The sequence below is a fragment of the Pinus tabuliformis genome, chromosome 8, assembly GCF_031772625.1.
Source record: "Pinus tabuliformis cultivar Carrire ecotype Pingquan chromosome 8, CPIR1, whole genome shotgun sequence".
In the NCBI taxonomy this organism is placed as follows: domain Eukaryota; kingdom Viridiplantae; phylum Streptophyta; class Pinopsida; order Pinales; family Pinaceae; genus Pinus; species Pinus tabuliformis.
In genome coordinates this window covers 230,456,291-230,478,590 of record NC_142294.1, presented here as the reverse complement: position 1 = coordinate 230,478,590, position 22,300 = coordinate 230,456,291, and the positions used below count along the sequence as shown (strand labels likewise).

General features: G+C 41.2%; 1 protein-coding gene across 3 annotated transcripts in view; it reads right to left on the bottom strand.

The window, feature by feature from the left end:
- Window positions 1-287: 287 nt before the first annotated feature.
- The window catches only part of LOC149234971 (callose synthase 9-like), a 385,867-nt gene continuing 363,854 nt past the window's right edge, over window positions 288-22,300 (bottom strand). For all 3 annotated transcript variants that reach the window (XM_089372025.1, XM_089372026.1, XM_089372024.1), the window contains 3 exons: window positions 1,329-1,379; window positions 944-1,126; window positions 288-840 (listed from right to left, as the gene is read on the bottom strand). In XM_089372025.1, coding sequence (XP_089228151.1) covers window positions 604-840; window positions 944-1,126; window positions 1,329-1,379 — 471 coding nt within the window. In that variant the 3' untranslated portion in view covers window positions 288-603. The remainder of the gene's footprint in view (window positions 841-943; window positions 1,127-1,328; window positions 1,380-22,300) is intronic.

Here is a 22,300-nt window from a genome sequence, read left to right as displayed (position 1 = left end):
CTGAATCCATTTCCACCATCAAAAACATGATTCAAACATTGCCACTCGTAAAGTTCTTGAAATATTTTTACCCAAATTACATCACTTTTGACCAGTTCTTGAAATATTTTTACCCAAATTCCATCACTTTTGACCGTCCAGGCCTCGGTAGACTACTCCATATTTTCCTAACCAGTTCATGAAAAATTCAAGCCCCACATTTTAAATATTTAAAAATACAAACTTTTAACATATTGATCAATGAGCCACTGGCAACCTTGAGTTTTAAGAAACAAAGCCCGTTCTCGTGAATCAAATAAGATGCTAATAAAACCAGATGCATTTCATCAATCACAATATGAATACATAAAGATATGAACAAAAAAAAAACAGCTCATATGGTTTTGGTGCCTACATTTCACGGACATCCTTTTGCATGCTTTCCCAAGGTTTTGTTTTGAATACTAACACCTAGAAAGAAACGCTGATTTGAATAGCATGTTGATACAATATAGTGCAGGAAGTTGCTTGATGCAGATAACAGGATTCCAACAACTTAAGAATACATGTTACAAAGCAGATAATGTAGAGCCTGTGCAAAAGCTCGTACAAACTCCAGAGAAATCATAGTTCTGAGTTTGGCTTGTTCCCTGCAAGAATAAGAGAGATTTCTAACCCACGACTAAAAGCTTGATTGAACATAAGGCGTGTCTGAAACGTTGACACAAAAGGCAACCACGAACACATTGCAACGGGTATGAACACAATCATGCCCATTCCCGCATCGTACAGACGGCCAAGTGAACGAATTGACTTCCATAACCCAAGCCTCTTCACAAAAGGCTTCCATGCAATAGCAAGCTGCATGGTTAGTCAACAATCGCTGTTATTTTCAAAAAATATCAAAGGCAACAAAAAGATTCAATGCTGCAAACAAAATAAAAGTTTAATTTAAAAAACTTACACACAAGATACCCCATCCAGTTGGTATGAATGCAAGCATGCTGGCAAAAATGTCTTTCACTGTCAAGGTAGTCTTAAAAACTACAACTACAAGGCCGGTTAGAAATGCCATAAATGTTATACCCTGTATGAGTCGTAACAATAACTGGAAATTTACTGATACTTTTTGGCTGAATGTGAAAACCTGCGAAAAGAAAAACGTGAAAAAAGGATTACTATTCACAGTTCCAGTTGCTCAAAGGATTAAAAGATATCGAATAAATCCAAGGACGAATCTAATCTTCAATCCCCGAAAAAGGCTTTGCTGAAATACAAGTAGGTGACATCACAGTCAAGAAAAGTAGAGCTTCTTTATCGGCTGTTGAAAGTAGAGTCAGGACACAAACCTTAAATATCACAATTAGGCCAGCTAATACAACCCACGACCAACCATAAACCTGCAGAAGAGATAGATAAACCATTAAGATCAATGACTAAAGATGTACCAAACAACACTGCCCCATCCTCAACATGATGTCCATCTACTATAGAAATCAACACATAAATTGCACGGCACTTTCAGAATACCTAGATACATTTCTTCAGGTAAAAAGAGCATTTCTTTTACATCAGAGTTCCATAAAATTAAAGTTACAAACTGATTCCCTAAATACATGACTAAAGATGTACCAAATAACAGTGTCCCATTCTAAAGATGATGTCCATTTACTGTAAAAATCAACAGTTAAATAGCACTGCACTTTCAGGATACCTAAATACATTTCTTCTGGTAAAAGCAACATTTCTTTTACATTAGAGTTTCATAAAATTAAAGTCACAAACCGATGCCCTTTGAGACATCTGAAAGATAGCAAAAAGTTTATCCTAATGGGCAGAACATGCATTGGCTTTCATGTTGAAGCAGGGCATAGTGTAGATTAGTCAATACTAAACACTGAAGGTTGGAGAGATGGAATATACAGGTTACTAATTTGACGAACCTATTTGCAAGTCTACAAAGTCTGGGTGGAACCCTAATAATGAAGGCTTACATGTGTAAATAATGTGGGAAAATGACAAGTTTACAATAAAATGGTTTTAATTAAATTTGTGCATCTCAATTCACAAAAATATGCACAATTCTATTCCATATTGATGCTCAACATCATGTGCCAGCTTACTCATTTTCATCTGACCATGCTACTTCAGATGAAAACAAGCTGAAGAATCTCATAAGCAAAGGAAACCTCAACGTCAACCTATTCCGATGCTTATAGTTTTATAGGAAGGTTCTTCATTGTTACTTTCGCAAGTTTCCCAGATAGATGAACAATAGTAGACTATTTCAGCTTTATACATAGACTACAATGTTGGGGGCTCATTCAGAAATTGACTTCACATGAATTTCTGAGATCTTGTTGCCTTCAATGAAAATCTCTCCTTTCATCCATTCAAAGTTATTGTCACATGTTTCCACTTTCTCAACAAACTCCACACAACTCACAAGAATTTCACACTAATAGTGAGGATGAATTTCTCCACCCAATAATCCTCTAGATCCCCATCTACTTTGGACAAGGACACACTCAAACCCTCTCACACAAACCTCAACTATAAAGCATAACAAGTTACACCCTTTAAAGATAGACACTAGTTGTGTAGTTCTTCTCATTCAGTGCATATACAAGAAAAGGGGCTTTCTTACACAAACTAAAAGAAAACAAAAATAAAGTAAGAAATAAAACAAAATGTCAAGGGAAAGGTAACTTGATCCATAAGCATGCTGTCTACAAAGGCATTCATGTGGATGAACATCTTGTGAACCTTGAATGTCAATGACACCATCCCACAAAGTTAAATGCAAATCATATCATATATCATTTACACTAACTACTTGAAAGTTGATGGGTTTCTAGGGATATACTCTTCTTGGGTATTAGCACACCTAATAGGGGTTTATAATGATCATCCCATATCTAAACTTGGCAAATTGCACCAATTCATGAACAAGAAGTTTGGAGATGATACCTAATGTGATCTACCTAATGGATTTTACATTGGACATGACTCACTTTCTATGAGGCATTGACCCTTGTACATTCATTGCATAGCCACATTTGGATACTTGGAGCCCCTCATTGGATGATATAGGTGCATGGACATGATGAGCCTTGGGTCCTTTGAAGGACATTGATGAGTCTATTCCCACACTTGATAAAGGATGTTCCATACATTTTGGAGGACTATGGAGTTCCCCTCAATCCCAACCCGGTTTCAATTTCACCTTATCACTCCCATTCAGTGAAATGCTCTTTCCCATAAACATACATTCAACATATAGAATTCTGGAAATGAAATTTTCAGATTAAAAGTTAAAACACATGGGAATGTCAACACATGCTGAAAACAAATATGGACATAACCAGACCAGCAACACACATAAAAATACACAGATTTTTGGTCAACTTAGACCTGGGCAAAACCCCTTCAATCTTCTCTGGGGAAAAACCTATTTGAGAGCTCTTCAAATTTATTTATCTTTCAAGTTCAGGAAAAATACATTTGCAGACAAAACAAAACAGCAAAATACAACTTATCTCTTTAGCCCAAAATTCCTTGAAAACCATGCCCACTTTGCCTCAATTTTCATGCCCACTTGAAGCTGAAAATATGACTGTATGGATACGATTGTACGGGCTGTACCATGCGGGTTGTACGGATTTTTTTTCAAAAACTTCTCTCAAACGACATGCAACTCAAAGCATTCAATGTTGTTCGTATTGTACCTTTTGTTGTCTTCTAAACCTTGATTTCCATGCCCAACTTTGCAAACACTACTCCTCCTACACTAACGGTGCATGGGCTTGATCACGTGAAGTGATATTTCCAACACAACCACCGGCGCATTCGCTGACCCATGTTGTTGAAGTCTTGGTCCGCGAGCAACCCAATTGTGCAAACCAACAAGCAAGAAAGATATAACAATGAGGACAACCACACTTCGCATTTGACAGTGCCCATGGGACATAAGTTAGTGCAAGTGCATGATGAGGAGTCTGTGGACTTATCATGGTGTTGTGTGACACTACATGCAACTTTAAAGCATAAGCACACTCTTGACTAAGACATGCAAGGAAACGAAAGAAACAAAGATAACTTGCGTCGTACACGTGTGCTTGCAATGTAAGATTCCTCCAATGCATGAGCGATGAGATCATGCAGTTCGAGTGGAGGAAGTGTGATCTGTGTGTGAGATGGAACTTCAATGCATACATATGAGTGATGAGGAGCCTTGGGCGATTAAATAGTTTTATGATCGGAAGTAAGACTAACCCCAAGAGAGCGAGGGCCTGACATAACCATCATCTCGCGCTGAAGTGCCTCGATAGTCTTGGGTGTTTCAACTTCATCATCAGATAGATCATCATAAATCGGTGGCTTCGAAAGATCAACTGTGATATGATCATGATCGTGATCAAATATGGAAACAAATGGATCGCAACCACCACGATCAGAAAAATCAATGATTTCATCGGCATCCTTATGATTACATGGATCAAACAGAGGGGTAGATGAAAAGCAAACAAACTCATCCTCTGTGTTTCCGGCAAAGACAGATGAGAGATCAAGTGGATTTCCAATGAATAACTTATCCTCTCCGTTGTCAAATGATGGACCATCATCAAGTGACTCCTACAAATGATCAACAATGGGTGCATACGTGGATGAAGACACACATGTGAAATCATGGATGGCAGGTTCACCACAGATGTTAAGAAAGAATGGAGGGGGTTCGGACGGAAGGGAGTCCCCCTTCGCCGAGTGTTGATGCTCAAGTTCCCACTCATACTCTTTATAGATGACAACGCATGCTGGTTGTGCAACACCAACTCCATCAGTGGCTTGTTCCTCGTTCACAACAAATGAAGAGTCTAGAATGGATGAACACAAGACAATATCATCTGGAGGAACACCCGAGTGCAAAGATGAAGGTCGTAGAACAGAATGCATATGAAAACCGAAGGACACACAACCAAATCTGCGCGAAAATTGAGTGAAGTGATGTTGGGAGAATGTGAAAGATGAACTGGTGTGTAAGCATGATCTTCAACATCACTAGGTAGTGGTGAGGCTGTTAAATGAGAGGAAGGCGGACAGTCAATCGATACAGTGATCGCATCCACATGAGATTGCGCAGCTCCATCAATGAAGAATGTTGAGCGAGGCTTGATCTCAAGCTTCTTCTTGGGACGGGCAAATTTCTTAAGGCAATACTCAAATCGGTCCCAAAGATAGGCAAATTTCATCTGGCTCCTCGGAGCTTGAAACTGCAAGTCACGGAAATGCTGCCAAAAATCAATAATCGATTCATGCGGAGCCTTCTGTTGCTATAACAGTTTTTAGTCAAGATAGTCTAGATCAAAATGATGAAAAGTGTCTTCAATGAGATCACAAAAATGCTCAAGTGAGTGCACACTGTCAGCCGGTAGGCTGAGCAGCCATCAACGTGGAGATTCGCGAAGTGTGTGTGTAAGCAGTAAGCTGGCCTGTTCGTCAGAACACCTATCTTCCTCATGAAGCATGGAAAGAAAGTCATGTAAGTACTCAGGCCAAGCCACTTCGCCTTCACCATCATATGTGTAAGTGGACAAGACATCGAAAAACTCCCCCGTGATGGAGACATCTTCACGATTCAAAAAACATCGCGGAGGGAGAAGAGTGCAAGAATCCATGAAAGGTATGCAAAGGTTCAAAACTAGATGAGAGGACACTGCTTGTCATCTGGCCCTCCTTCTAGCATTAGAAATGTTGACGGTGCTGGACCATCCAACATGTCAAGGGGATCTCCCCAATAAGAAGTCCCAATTAGACCTCAAACCATTTGATGTAGGAGTCCCAGCAATGGGTCGTATGGTAATCCCTTGACCGCAATGTCGCATAAAGGCAAGTAAGATAACTCTGTCAGTAGCAAGGGTGTGACCACTGCAGTGAGTCAAGGAAGGTGTATGAAAAGTTTCTAACACATGTGGGTTGAGATGAGTGCGCCCCTTGGCAACCTGTAAGTGTACTCAGCTGGGAAGGGAACACATGAGCGAAGAGGCATCACAAGCTGAAAAGTAGGTCAATCCGACAATCCAAAGTGATGGTTAAACCAACAACACATTTGCGGCAAGATTCATATAATTACATACAAAAGTGTTCATACACAACTACGTAAGTTAAACAACATACATCGCTAAAGCAACCGGAACAGTGCAACTACAATAACAACATATGCATGAAAACGTGCTGGCTCTCATTATATAAAGAAGTGTAAGTTCCAATCATACAATACATCCATGTAAACTTGCTAACCCCAACAGTGGAATGTTACAGCCACATCCGCCTGCTCGTCCAAAGAGATGAACTAGCTCCGTGCAGTGGAGCCACATCCCCCTGCTCCTCCAAAGAGATGAACTAGCTCCGTGCAGTGGAGAAGCCAATGCGCATTACAATACTGTCCAAGCTCTTTCCAAGATAGTCCTATCAGAAGCTTAGCTAACCAAAAACCTATACAATGAGTTATGAGGGACTATTTATAGCAAAGAGTGGGGTGGCCCTTGACATTCCCTTTTGTGACTGTTCAACTACCCTCATGACTCTTCACCTACTCTATGATTGTTACATCCACTATTGACACTTGACTTACACTTGACATGACTCAACATTACAATGCACATGTACTGATGTGAACACAATGGCTTGAGCAAGCCAAACTAGACATCACTCTGACTTAGACAACTATAGAAGTCCAATTGCTCAACATCCTCATGCTGATCAACAATAACATATTGATGCCAAGCTTTGTAGTCCTTGATAGTGTCCATGTGTTCCGTGGTGACATCCGTCTGTAACCTGACCTTTGTCTCCATAGCATCTAGGTACACCATATGTGGCCAGACCAGCAACATACTTGTGCATGATGTCTACATTGATAGGCAAGTCTGCGCTGGTGGCGATGCGCATCAACTCGTCGAAGTACAAGTCAATCTCTAGTCGGACCTGCTTCTTTGTCTTCCCCTAGGTGAGAGTACCGATTGATGGGATCGCATGCATGCGCACTACAACATCGATACTCTTGAATATTCGTGCATGGGAGACCTATATGCTAGTGATGCACTGTGGTTGCTCTTCATAATTTCGGATTTGACTTTGGATACGTGCCTTTAGCTTGATCACATTGACCCTCATCATCTTAGGCAAGTGAAGTGGGGCTCCCTTGTACTTCATCGTCCATGTTTGCCTGTCATCAACAACAACATGCACGTTCATCAAGATGCATGCTCTTCTAACACATCATTGCTACCAACTGTTGAGATGGATGACTCCCTTGTGCATGGTACCAAACTTGGAGTACAATGCTTGCATAACTGTGTCAAGGGACAATACTTTATCTAGTATTGCCTTCTCCAATTCAGCTCGGGCAGACATTGTCACTAAGTCTCCTCCTTGCTTGGTTGTTTGCAGCTCCTTTGCCATTCACTCATTCTTAGCTATTAGGAAGCGAACACTTGCACTAGTGGCTTCAGCATACACTTTGGTTGCATTGACCAAGGCAGCTGGATGTTTTAGCGAATCTGAACAACTCTATGTTAAGATTCATCAAACGAGATGTTGTGCATCTCTTCTTCCGGCTAATCACTTGCTCATCATCTGGATGCACTGAAACGGGTGAGTCAACCTCTTTTTGGTGAGACATGAGTTCGGTGTCCTGTTCTAACTCATGTTGCTCCATGTCTGCATCCAGTTGTTGAAGTGCTTGTTCTATCTCATAAGCGAAATCTTGCCCCTGCGATGGTTCACCCTGTTCGCCTGATGCCAGCTGTTCAGATGAATCAACTACTTGTACAGGCGCTGCTTTGTCTGTTTGCACGCGTTGCACCCTTTGTTGTATCTGCTACTACTGTGCTTCCCTCTCTTGTTTGCGCAGCTCTTGTTCCTTTCAGAGTTGCTCCCTCAGCTCATGCAACTCCTTCTCTACTTCTTCCATTCTCTTCTCGTCCTTCTGCCTTCACGCGATTCGCTTGTCGTGCTATAGCCTCTTTGCCTCTAAAGCTAAGTTGCAGGGAACGTGGGTCCAGGGTCCGTTTCCATATGGAAATGAAACGGAAACGAGGAAACCCGTACGGTACGGCCCGGAAATTCGTTTCCGGCCGTACTAGCCTGTTTCTCGAGGAGGAAACGTGGCCAGTATGGCCGAAAACGAGTTTCTGGGCCGTACGTCAGAGTTTCCTCTTGTAACTTGACTTTTTCTTGTATTGTTTTTTAATTTTTTTGCTTCTAATTTTTTATTAGGTGACTCAAATATCCTCTATATGCTTCTAGATGTCTCTCAAGTTATAAAAAAATGATTTTTTTGAGTGGGGCAGCCAAATGTTCAAGCTTATGGCCCTAGTGTTGATATGCAATTCATGGTAATGTTAAATTCTTGAAGTAAAAGTGATAAAGGAGAATATCACTGTTACTTAAATTTTTAACATTACCATGAAATGACTCAGGATATTTGAGAGTGGTTTCGCCCTCATTGGATTTCATATGGAGAAAGTAGAACTTTAGATCTCACTCAAAATCCAACAGACTTATCTATTTTTCAGGATTTCAGGATTGGGGGGATTGTAATGTTTGCATTGGATTTTGTCATGTACTAGGGTATGGAACTTGTATTTAATCAAGAGAACCAAGCCCTCTACGCAGGGGAGACTCCCAATAATCAAGAGCATGTAGGGTACTAGGGTATGAAACTTGTATTTAATCAAGAGCACTAAGGTCGTTCGACTATGTAGGAGGAGACTCCCAATCAAGCACGGGACAAGAAATTAGAAATTTCTCGTGGCTGGTTTTGGATAGTTCTATTTTTATTATGTGATCATTCATGAGTAAATGTGATGTAAATTTAGAGAATTATAGTTTATGCATTGACAATTGACAATTTAATCATAATGTAATAAATTAGAATGTATCATATATGCTTTATGATTGCACATATTACTTAAATGTCCTAATATGATTGCACATATTTATTAAATGTCCTAATAGATATATATATATTGTGTTTCCTCGTTTCCAAAATTTGGGGGGGTCACGTTTCGTACCTGTGCCTGTTTCGGAAACTCGTACCCGTTTCCCCGTTTCGTGCAACTTAGCTCTAAAGTCATAGCTACTTTCTCTACAAGTGGATCTGCTCGAAACTTGCAACTTTGCTCCTCCATGCGATCGACAATCTTCCTCTTCCCTTTGTCGCGGACTGGTATGCTTGGCTCTGCTGCCACTGCTGCTACTGCTGGTGCTCTTCGTGATGCTGCTTCACGCTGCTTCACTAACCACTCCACAGTGAAGCCAACCGGTTCATTGGGTCTGGAGAAATTGTAGCAATATCTCCATGGGTCCTCCTCGGCCCAATGAAATGCCTTGTGGATCCAATTGAACTAAACTCTCGTGCAGTGATCTTTCACAATGCAATGTGGGTCATATGGATTGTAGCTTCGGAGGTCGAATGGGTACTTCTTCATCAGTTCTTCTTCAATGTTCGCTTGTTTGATACTTCGGATCTCATATAACCCAATCCGCAACAGAAAAGCGAGCCAAGGTGCCTTCTTCTTCCGATGCAGTCTAGCTATCAATCCTGCCAAGATGTGATAGGCTACTTCCTGCATGACAAGTACGTCCAAGGCAAACTTTGGCAGAACATGCGGAGGCTTCTCTGCACTGAACATTCAGATGAAAGTGCCAGACAGTGAGGCATACCAATCTGCAATGCCTATCAATGCCTCCATTGCTTCCTTTGACATGTAGGGTGGATCCTGTTCAAATATCATCTTGTACACAGGGGCGACAAAATGATCAGACAGCCATGTGATTACTCCTTTGAAGCTGCATTCGGACAACAACTTGAAATATGTGTTACAATAGTCTCAATCGGTGACCATGCCCACTCCAAGCCCGGGAACTTCTGTCAGGTACAGACTGCATCTAAGATGTAGGCGGACAAGTAAATCTCTGCATGCATAACTTCGGGCGACTCTCGAGCCTTCGTTACTTGTTCCTTCAACTGGTGAGCCAGTATGCCAAACCAGTTACATGGATTTCCTTCTCTAACCAATTGGTCCAGTGCAACCACCTAACTCTGTGGGAAGGTTTCCGTGCTTGCTTGGCCATATAGTCGACAAGAAAATATGATCAAGTATTGGTACGCCTTCCTCAATATCTTTGTCTTGTAGACCTAGTTGGGTGTCAGCCTGAATCGAGCTAGCTCTTTTACCCAATTCTTTAGAATGTCTATGGAGTTAGCACTGTCGTTGGGTAGGCTGAAAGGAGTCTCCATGACAGTCACGGGCTCCGACATCTGATTCATCTGATCGTAATATCGTTCCTAGAAGGTTGCACGCTTCGTCCCACTGAAACTGCTCAAGGTCATCGTCTCGGGATCAATGTGGGAGACGATCTAGTGTATCATGTCCGCGCATGGGAACACGAGATATCTGCATGCAATCTGGTATAAGCCAGACTTGTGAATGTTCACGTACACCTGACAGTTTTCGAGGTGTTCCCTAAAAGTGCTTGCAAATGTTTCATTGACCTCTTGCCACTTCAGTTTGATGTCCTTGTCTAGATATAGCTTTGTATTTTCATAGATCGGCAGACTAGAGGACACTTGCTCAACTGCTACTCCAGCTGCATTTCCATTAGTGTCCTGACATCATGTTCTCTTGGAAGACATTGAGACAGATGAACACGCAAAAGATCTGGAGGCAAGCAACATGCATGGCAAGAAATCTGTCAGTGAAAACAAAGCAACTTCGGGGAGCTAACACAACACATACCTAGGAAACTGATGGACAAGATTTCGCAATTTCTTCTGGGAGGTTGGGTGATTGGCTGCCAAAACTGTGCAAAAGGTAGTGTGCGCTGTCTGGGAGGCAGGACTGGTTGTTAGATCTGCACAATGCGCAATCCGTACTGGCTACTGGTTGTTGGGATTGCGTAATGTGCAATTCCAGTTGGGAGTGACTGCAGCCTTAGGGACTGCATTGTGCAATTTTCTGGGCCAATAGTCACTGCCCCTCAGAAATGCACAAAACAGCCCTGGCGGGTAGTGCTAGGCAAAAATGTGCATTTTTGGAGAGGAAGGCAGAGCCTTCCTTCCCCAAATTGCGCAATGCAGTGTCAGTGAAGGCGGAGTCCGGGCCAAGGCTGGCCCGACTCGCCGACGAGCAACTGAAATCAAATAAGACAGTGAATGCACGACGACTCTCAAGTGAAAGCAGAAGTGATTGACAGTACATAAAAAACATGAATGAAAGATTCAACAAATAGAGCAACATGCATGTCACTGAAGCGGTTTGCCGATTCAGCGAACATTCGTGCAAAACAGTTTCATGCATGCAACAACAGTGAGATAGCAACGAAAATTGAAACAGAGCTAGGACAAGCTAGTATACATGTAAACGACAGCAAGCGTTCAAAGAAATCAAGCAAACAACACTCACACAAGCAAATACACAAAAAGCGACAGAAATGTTGAAAAAGACAAGTTGAGGCCACTTACCCGTGAATAGCTGAGTCAAATGTGTCGAAGAGTCCTGGATGTGCTGTGGGATGTCAGAGCTCCAAGATCGATGTGAAAGAATGAGCTCTGATGCGTCGAATAAATAAGTTTGGGCTCATGACGCGCATGCCACAAATCTAGGAAAAAGCGACACTTGGAGGGAAGCTTCTAAAACAACTTTGCATGTAACCCCCGACTACTAAAAATAGCTCCTTGAATCATGGGATGCCTTTTGCATGTTTCCTTTTTGCTATTCTGGGAAGAGAAAGTCATGCATGCATGCAAGTCAAGTTTTCTTGGTCTCAGGTGTAACTGGTCAAACGGATTGCTCATGCATGTAGCGGCTCAACTGCTTGAGAAAAATGCACATTTCTAGCTGGGAGCTGTGTTGACTACCTAGAAGGTTTGCACAATTTTTGGGCAGAACAGCTGACTGCTGCCTAGATTTGCGCAAATTTTGGGCTGAGCAGCGCTGCTAGGGAAATTTGCGCAATTCCTATTGGGAGTGTTGGCTGGCAGAATTGCGCAATTCTGGAGCCCAGCAGACTGCCAGAGAGAATTGCGCAATTTATTGAGGGAACGCTGGTTTCCCTCTAGAAATGCGCAATTTTCTTGGGGACACTCCTCAGCCTGCAGTTGGACCAAGTCCAGGTGAACAGCCTGTGAGAGAAATGCATCAAGCTGTGATCGATAGGCTGCCTTTGTGCATGAAAAACATTGAAGCTTGTGTACTTGACGAAGCAAGACAAGGTGTTGTGAAAGGTTGGTAGGGAGTCTCCAAAACGAGCTAAGGCAAAATTTTGGAGGGCGGTTGTAGCCGCTACAACAGACTACTATCCAAAATTTACAAAACCAAGAAAATGGAGAAATGAACTTTCCAGCACACCTTACTTTCCCAAAAGTTTAGTCTATGTGAAATTTCACCTTGTTGTCCCAAAATATCAGTTTGCTGTCCAAAAATTCAGTTTGTTGTCCCAAACTACTGTCTGTTGTTCAAACTGCAATTTTCATCCTGTAGCTCTGATGCCATATTGAAATTTGATGACTAACAAAAAGTTTCCAACAATCCCATCCTTGTTTTAATTTCACCTTATCACTCCCGCTCAGTTAAATGCCATTTCCCATAAACATACATTCAACATATAGAATTCTGGAAATGAAATTTTTAGATTAAAACACATGGCATTGCCAACACATGCTAAAAATAAATATGGACATAATCAGAGCAGCGACACACATAAAAATACCCACATTTTTTTGTCAACTTAGACCCAGGGAAAACCCCTTCAATCTTCTCCAGGGGAAACCTGTTAAAGAGCTCTTCAAATTTATTTATCTTTCAAGTTCAGGAAAAATACATTTGCAGACAAAACAACACAGCAAAATACAACTTATCTCTTTAGTCCATAACTCCTTGAATATCGTGCCCACTTTTCCTCGATTTTCATGCCCACATGAAGCTCAAAATATGTACTATATGGATACGATTGTACGGATTTTTTTTTCAAAAAAAAATTCAAAACTTCTCTCGAACAATGTGCAGCTCACAACATTCAATGGTGTTCGTACTTTACCTTCTGTTGTCTTCTAAGCCTTGATTTCCATGTCCAATTTTGCCAAAAATCACTCCTTCAACTCGCTGTAACAAATTTCTCCTTCAGAACTTTTCTCCAGCTCTCAGCCTCCTTTCTCCAATCTACTCATGAAGAATGAATGTAGTCTCTTTTTTCCTTTCCCCCTTTTGTTTCCCTAAATGACTTTTGAGAAACCCTAAGATCTAATGGCTCAAATTCATTTAGATCAAAGGATGAGAATAAATGTGCATTTAATTCTCACTTTCTATTTTTTAACTCGCCCATTAAATAAGGTACCCACATCACTTTTCACTTTATAATCTAGCATTGACTTTACCACTTATAAAGTCGCTTTCACTTTATAAAGTCACACTTAGGAAAATAATTATTTTGGACACTTTTTCTTAAGTAGTGATATTGGTCATCAGGAGGTATTGGGACCTAATAGGATAGTTTTGCAGGTGATGAGAAGACCATATGAGCATGGAGCTTCTGGACAAATGAGAGATGATCTTCTGGAAACAATGGTGCATCCACCAGTGGGTCAGTCCACTGATGAGGTGCAGGTAGATGCACGAGCAGCTGACAGAGTTGTAGTACTTTCAGGGAGAAACCCTCTCTAAGAGTACATAGATAGGGCTTGTAGCGCAATTTGGCCACTTGTACCCATTACAGTGAGAGAGGCAAGAATTTCTCGATGGTTATTGCTAATTGGCCAAACAAAGTTGTGTGAGATAGGAATGGTGCAATATAGGGGACTTGTTCCATATACAGGTGCCTACACATTTGGGATAGATTGGTAGGAGATCATGAGTTGGTATCCTTTTGATGGAGTATCATCCTTAGTTCAGGGCATAGTGCAACAGGGGCCCTTAGATGAGCGGGTTACTACATGTGTCAGTGGGCAGTGGGATGTGGACAAACAGTTCATTAGTATTTCAATTGCACTAGCCCAACATCAACAGAGTGGGATCGACCTTGGCCTATCCCAGAGGTTGGATTGGAGAGTGGTGATGAGATGGTATTCGCTTAATGGAGCAACAGTTATAGTCGGAGATAAAGCACAGTCCGAGTCATGGGACCTGGGCGATGATTGGCCATGATGGTATTGGGATCTAAGTATTGAGGGATCCAATAATGTTGGAATTGCTTGGGGGCATGACATGGACCAGTGGTTCATATGGGATCCTAGTATCAGTTTGCAGATGCCTTTATAGTGGACATGTGCGGATTGCTAGAGGGCAAGCAATCTTGGGGCAAGGGGATTTGTCATATCCCCATTTTTATTTTCCTCCATAGTATAGCCAAGATGGATTTCTAGGGCACGAGATGGCCAAATCATGAGAGCAGGCTTATGTCATCAAGGGTTCCGAGGGAGTTTTGAGGAGTTTTTGTGGGATGGCATTTTCTTGGTATATTCCATCACACACACAGTTTGCCTTTCATTCTGTTGCATACCGACAACTTTCAAAAATTGCATTATTATGGGGTCTAACTTAATTACTTATGCTCAAGGTGGCATTCTGTGAGGATTAATTGATGGGACACCTCAGTGTAATAGCTCGTTGGAACCGGGACGAGAAGATCTACAAGATGGGATGTTGAGAAGTGACTTTCAGTGGTCGGAGAGAGTATGGTTGCCAATTTACCATTTTCCCACATTAAAAAGAAAATTTAATTGAAATAAAAAGAGGGAAAAGTGCTCCATGATTAAAATAATAATAAAATAGGAAGTTCTAGAGGGGTCCATCACATTTATAAAAGGGGATCATCTTGGATTATTGTTATTTTCTATTGATGAGGTTTGGAGAACATAGTTCCCAACTTCTAAGCCCCAGAATGGAAACCCTCGAGTGTGTTGGTGGGTGTTGAAAAAAAACCCAACGCTCTTGAGGAGATTTCACTCAAAAGACTCACAACGCTTCATTGGAGTTTTGAGGAGAGCAGTTTTGCAGTAGTAGGTTTGCAGCAGTCTTCTCGTCGGAACGTCTACATCATTGCCAGGGTCATTCATTATTTAGGTCAAAGATCTTTTTCTGGGTTTGCTCCGCTTGCTTGGCAAGTTTAGGTTCCACTATTCCTCATGTTGAGGTACTCTTTCCAGTGGATTAATAAAATGATTTAGTGATTTTTACTAGCATCTATCTGTGTATCAATTTGTTGGTTGCATGTTTATTTGCTATTATGTTGTCGTTCAAGTTCATTTACAGAATCCACTGTTAAATTTTTGTTAAGATTTGGGTACCAGAAGAAAAGTTGTTCCCTAAGGCTTTGATTTTTGGCCTAGGGAAAAGTGTCCAAATTTATTTGTAATTTTCTCCTAAAGTGACTTTATAAGTGGTAAACTCACTTTAATTTAAAAGTGACTTTATAAGTGGTAAAGTTACATTCTAATTTAAAGGTGACATTATTAAAGTATGGCCAAGTGGGTCTTTATTTAAGTCGGTGAGTTAAAAAAATAGAAAGTGAGAATTAAAATTCTTCATGGTATTGGAGTGGGGGTTGAAATTCACCCCCCACTCCAGTACCATGAAGAATTTCAACCCCCACTGAAGAATTAAAGAATGGCCAAGTGGGTCTTTATATAAGTGGGTAAGTTAAAAAAATAGAAAGTGAGAATTAAATGTACATTTATTCTCATCCCTACATCTAAATGAATCTCAGCCATTAGATCTTACGGTAACCCAAAAGGTCATTTAGAGAGTAAAAGGAGAAGAGATGAAAAAAAGATCAATTCATTCTTTTAGAGCATTTGAGAGAAAGAGAAGAGAGAGCATGTAGAAAATTTAACAGTGAAGAAGTGAAGGAGAGAAGCAAGAAAATATTTCAACAAATCTGGGCAGCGACATTTATTGGCACACATCCCAAGGCAATAACATATAGCAGGGGAAAGACACAGAAATTGACGAAGAGGGGCAACAGCAAAGCATGAATTTCAAGGCAAGTTTTGGGCACAATTTTCGAGGCAGTCGTATTGCTGAAATCCGTACAGTCTGTACAACAGGTTCTGGGCATGATTTTCACGGCATGTTGTACAACATTTAATGTTGTTTTATTGTTGGAAATTTTTTTGTTTTGGCAGTTTGTTGATTGGCATAATTTTCAAGGCAGAGTTCAAGCACGAAAATCGAGATAAGTTGTAATTTGTGGTTGCTGGAATTTTTACTGTGTATTTCAATTTCTCTGTAAAAGCGTTTTCAGAAATAAAAAAGAGCTCTCAAACTAGTTTTCCCCAAGAGTTGTAGGAGGGTTTTTCTAGGGTCACATTGACAAAAAATGACTGTGTTATTTTCTATGTGTGGCTATCATAATTTCGTTGTGTTTTATTTATGCAATTTCAGCAGTTGTGAAATCTCTAAATTTGTGTTTTCAGAAAATATTGTCATTTCCAGATTTCAGAATTTTTATCATGCTTGGATTTAAAACTAAATACATAGAGTGATAAGAAAAATTGATAACCAGAGTGGGGGTTGAAATTCTTCATGCTATTGGAGCTCGGTTGGCTGAAAAGTGCAGTTTGGGATAGCAAAGTGAAAATTATAGCAAGCTGATTTTTACACCAAAAACAGAAACCTTTACCACAGATTTGAAAATTTCAGTTTGGTAGGACAATGAAACGTCTTTGGGTTTGAGAGTTGAAGACAGGTTGGATGGGCAAAACAACTATAATGCATGGAAGGAGAGAATCCAGAGCATCTTTGAGGAAGAAGAAATTTGGGCATTATGGTAAATACCACACAGAACCCAGTAACAGTACCTGCTGACCTTGTACAATTGGCAGAGTTTAACAAAAATAATGCTAAGGCAAAAAGATTGATTCTAGAAGGAGTCAAAGATGATGTCATTCCTCATGTGAGAGGAAAGACTTATGCACATAAGATGTGGACAGCCTTGACCAGTCTTTACCAGAGCCCAAATGAAAACAGAAAAATGGTCCTAAAGGAGAAACTAAAGGTCATTAAAATGGCTAAGGCTGACAGTGCTACAGCGTACCTCACAAAGATCACTTCAATGAGAGATGAGTTGGCAGCCGTAGGTGAGATCATTGCACTCACTGAGTTGGTGAGGATTGCTTTGAATGGTCTTCTCAAGACTTGGGAGAATTTTGTGGATGACATTGTTGCACGGGAAAACCTTCCCGGATGGGAGAGGTTGTGGGATGATTGCATTCAGAATGAGATCAGAAAGAACCATCTTGGGGCAGCCAAACAAGTGGAGGAGGATGACAATGTGGCATTGTTAGCAAGAGGCTAGAAGGGCAGAAAAAAGAAGCAAGCTTCCAACAGTGGAGGCAAAGGCAAAGGAAAAAAAAACAGAACAAGGAGAAGGACTATTACAAAGTCAAATGTTGGAATTGTCAAAAGTTGGGAAACTATGATGTTGTGTCCAGAGAAGAAGAACAAGAAAGGGAAAGACAAACCCATGGCAACTTCTGCAGAGATAGAGAGCTTCTCAAAGAGCTTTGATCGAGAGTTTGGGTTCATAGCTTGTGAGGCCACTAGTGCAGGATCACCTGCCATACAGGTTCAGAGGGAGTGTGCACTCTCCACTACTCGCAGAGCATCTTCTAGCATTTGGTATGTTGACAGTGGCGCTTCCCGCCACATGACAGGAGTTAGAGAGTACTTCTTAGAGCTTTCAGAGGATGATACTGATATGGAGGTAGTACTTGGTGATGACAGCATGGTTAGAGCAGTCGGTGTGGGGACATTGACATTTGATAGGGGACCCAAACCTCCCTTGACAGTGTCAAATGTTCTATATGTGCCTGGAATGAAGAAGAACCTGATATCCATCTCAGCACTTGAGGGTAGAGGGTATGATGTGTTGTTCAAGAGAAGGCAGGTACTTATATATCCTAGGGGAACTCCAGCTTCTTCAGCTAGAGTGATTGGTGTGCGCCATGCCAAGGTGTACAAGTTCTCATTCCAACCCCTGATGGCATTAAGTAGCAACATCCGAGACAAGACTGACAACAGATCTAGCAGTTCAAAGTTGTGTGAGATTTGGCACTTGAAGGATGGGGCATATGTATCATGGGGCCTTGAGTACATTGCCGGAGATCACCACTAGTGTGCTAGATTTCAGTTCTGATCACCTTGATGTATGCAGAGGATGTGCTATGGGGAAGTTTGCCAGATCCCCTTTTCCCAGCAGTGACAGCAGAGCAATCGGGATCCTTGACTTGATTCATACCGATGTGAGTGGTTGGATGTCTCATATATCCTTGATTGGCTATGAGTACTATGTTTTATTCATTGATGACCACTCCAGGAAGACTTGGCTTTATTTCTTGAAGACCAAGAGTGAAGTCTTCAAACGGTTTCAAGAGTTCAAAGCTCTCGTAGAGACACAGACAGGTAGGAAGATCAAGGTCCTCAAGTCGGACAATGGAGGGGAGTATACCCTTGGTGAGTTTGTTGATTTTTGTGCTAAGGCAGGCATTAGGAGGGAGTTCACAGTTCCTTACAACCCCCAGCAGAATGGTGTTGCAGAGAGGAAGAATAGATCCATGGTAGGGGCTGCTTTGCCATGCTTCATGATCAAGGGTTACCTTTATTTTTGTGGGCAGAGGCCTGCAACATTGATGTGTACTTGCAGAACAAGAGTCCACATCGTGCCTTGGGGAATGCGACTTCGGAGGAGTCCTTTTCTAGGAAGAAGCCTGATTTTGGGCACTTTTGTATCTTTGGGTGCCTTACATATTCCTATGTCCCTAAGGAGAACAGGACCAAACTAGAGTCCAATGTAGACAAGGGCATCTTTGTGGGTTATAGAGAGACCTCGAAAGCTTATCGAATTTGTATTACTGCGCAGAGGAAAGTGGTTGTCAGGCGGGATGTGAAGTTCGAGGAGGAGAGAGCTTTTAGGAGATCATGGGAGTTAGAGTATCCAGAGTCACCAGTTCCTCAGGAGCAGCTGAGTCAGTCACAGGAATCTAGTGGTTAGGGATCAGGAGGTACATCAATTATAGTGTCAGGTCCATCAGTGAGCAGTGGCTCTAAGAGTCAGGTGGGTGGTTCTTCGAGCAGCATGCAGCGTAGTCTGCAAAGAAGTTCACAGGGTAGTCCACTAATGGATAGTTCGCACGGTACTTTAGCATCCACAGGCACAGCTTCAGGCATGAGGTTAGTTGGCAGGCCTTCAGAAGTTCAGGCTTTTGATGATGATGAGGATTCTTTCACTCCAGTGGGAGAAGTATGCTCAGGAAAGAGGAAGCCCAAGTGGCTTCAAGATAGCTTGCGCAAGGCCACATTAGTTGCTGGGCCAAAGAGACAGGTTAGAGAGAGTAAACCACCTGAGCAGTTCCGTAGTTACATGGCATTGGTAACGAGCATTGTTGACTCCGAGCCTTTTAGTTATGAGGAGGCAGCGAGCCAACAGGTCTGGAGAGAGGTCTAAAGGTAAATCAATTGTTAATTCCAGATGGCTCTACAAGATAAAGCATGTTGCAGATGGCAGCATCGAGAAGTTCAAGGCTTGATTTGTGGCGAGAGGGTTCTCACAGGTAGAGGCAGTTGACTATGAGGAGACCTTCGCTCCCGTAGCTCGGTATACATCTATTCGCTCCATTATATCAATTGCAGCAGAGATGGGTTGGAAGATCCACCAAATGGATGTGAAGACCGCATTTCTCAATGGCTTCATTCAGGAGGAGGTTTATAGTGAGTAGATGCAGGGCTTTGAGGTGCATGGGAAGGAGTCTCATGCATGCAGATTGAAAAAGGCACTCTATGGCCTGAAGCAAGCTCCTAGAGCTTGGTACTCGAGGATTGATACATATTTGTGGCAGTTGGGTTTCATAAAGAGTGAGGTTGATTTGAACCTATACTTCATTGTGGTGGATGAGGAGCCTCCCATTCTGGTGTTGTATGTTGATGACTTGATCATCACTAGTGCAGAGAAACTCATTGAGGGTTGCAAGAGAAATCTTGCTTCAGAGTTTGAGATAAAGGATATCAGCTTGATGCATTATTTTCTGGGATTGGAGGTGTGGTAGGAGGAGGGGCATTTCTTCCTAGGACAAGGTAAGTACATTGTGGATATTCTTAGCAGATTTCACATGGAGGACTGCAAACCCATCTCTACACCTATGATCACTAACTGGAAGAAGCTTCACGCTTCTGATTCTGAGTTGGTGGATCCTACTCTATACAGACAACTGATTGATAAATTGATGTATTTGGTCAACACTCGACCAGATATATGTTTTGTAGTTAACACTATGAGTCAGTTGCAGGGGATTGTGGATTTTGGTCTGGATTATAGACAGGGTGATGGAGTGAGACTGGCAAGGTACATGCATTCAGATTGGGCAGGTTGTGCTTCAAATAGGAAGAGTACTTCCGGGTGTTGTTTTGGGTTGGGTTTGGTAGTTGTGTCGTGGATCAGCCGGAAACAACAGTCAACTGCATTGAGCTCAACTGAGGCAGAGTATATGGTTGCTAGTTTGGGGAAGTTTGGTCTATTTGGTCAGGCATTGAAACCTTCAGTAATTTACTGTGATAATCAAAGTTGCTAAAACTCACGGAGAATCCAGTTTTTCATGACAGGTCAAAGCATATTGAGATCAAGTATCACTTCATTAGAGATTGTCCAAAAGGGAGCTATCAAGCTTGAGTACATTTCCACAAATGAGCAGGTAGCGGACATTTTCACCAAAGCCTTACCACGGGGCAAGCATGTCTACTTCAGAGACAAGATAGGAGTGGTAAGGAACGCTTTCCTTGGTAAGAGGGAGTGTTAAAATTTGGGTACCAGAGGACAAGTGGTTCACTAAGGCTTTGATTTTTGGCCAAGAAAAAAGTGTCCAAATTTATTTGTAGTTTTCTCCTAAAGTGAATTTATAAGTGGTAAAGTCAATTTAATTTAGAAGTGACTTTATAAGTGGTAAAGTTACATTTTAATTTAAAGGTGACTTTATTAAAGTCAATGAAGAATTAGAAAGCGAAAAAGTAACTATGGAAATAAAACGCTAAGTGGGTCTTTATTTAAGTGGGTGAGTTAAAAAAATAGAAAGTGAGAAATAAATGCACATTATTCTCATCCCTAGATCTAAATGAATCTCAGCCATTAGATCTTAGGGTAATCCAAAAGGTCATTTAGAGAGTCAAAGGAGAAGAGAAAAAAAGATCAATTCATTCTTTCATGAGCATTTGAGAGAAAGAGAAGAGGGAGCAAAGAGAAAATTTATGCGCAGTGAAGAAGTGAATGAGAGTAGCAAGAAGACATTTCAGCAAATTTGGGCAGCATCATTTATTGGCACGCATCCCAAGGCAAAACCGTACAGCAGAAGAAAAGACACAAATCGAGGAAAAGGGACAAAAGCAAGGGCACGAATTTTGAGGCAACTTTTGAGCATGATTTTCGAGGTATCTGTACTGCTAAAATCCGTACAGTTTGTACAACAAGTTCCGAGCATGATTTTCGAGGCAGGCCGTACAACATTTAATATTGTTTTATTGCTGGAAATTTTTTTGTCTTGGCAGTTTGCTGATAGGCACGATTTTTGAGGCAAAGTTCAAGCACGGAAATAGAGATAAGTTGTAATTTGTGGTTGCTAGAATTTTTACTGTATATTTCAATTTCTTTGTAAAAATATTTCCAGAAATAAAGAAGAGCTCTCAAACTAGTTTTCCCCAAGAGTTGTAGGGGGGTTTTTCCAGAGTCACATTGACCAAAAATCACTGTATTATTTTATGTGTGTCACTGTCATAAGTTTGTTGTGTTTTATTTCTGCAATTTTAGCAGCTGTGAAATCTCTAAATTTGTGTTTTCAGAAAATATTGTCATTTCCAGATTTTAGAATTTTTATCATGCTTGGATTTAAAACTAAATGCATGGAGTGATAAGGAAAATTGATAACTGGAGTGGGGTTTGAAATTCTTCAATTTTCCATTAGGGATATTACAGGGGAACCAGAGTTGGTGTTCCTGCCAGCCCAAGGGTTTAATTTGCAGATCAATTTCAAGCCAAATTTTGAAAGCACAAGTATGAGTGTTTTTAATGTGCCAAGTTTATTGAGCTCATTATTGTTTGCAAATTTGTCACACAAATATCCTACAGAATTTATGACAAATTGTTGCAGGCATAATAAGAATTCAAAAAAATGGCCCAATGTTACAAGTGAGCCAGGTGTGTGATCTTTGTTTTCAAAAGAGGCCATTGCATTATAAAGGGGCCAAAATTTTATTCAAAGATTACATTTTTATTTGGCCCG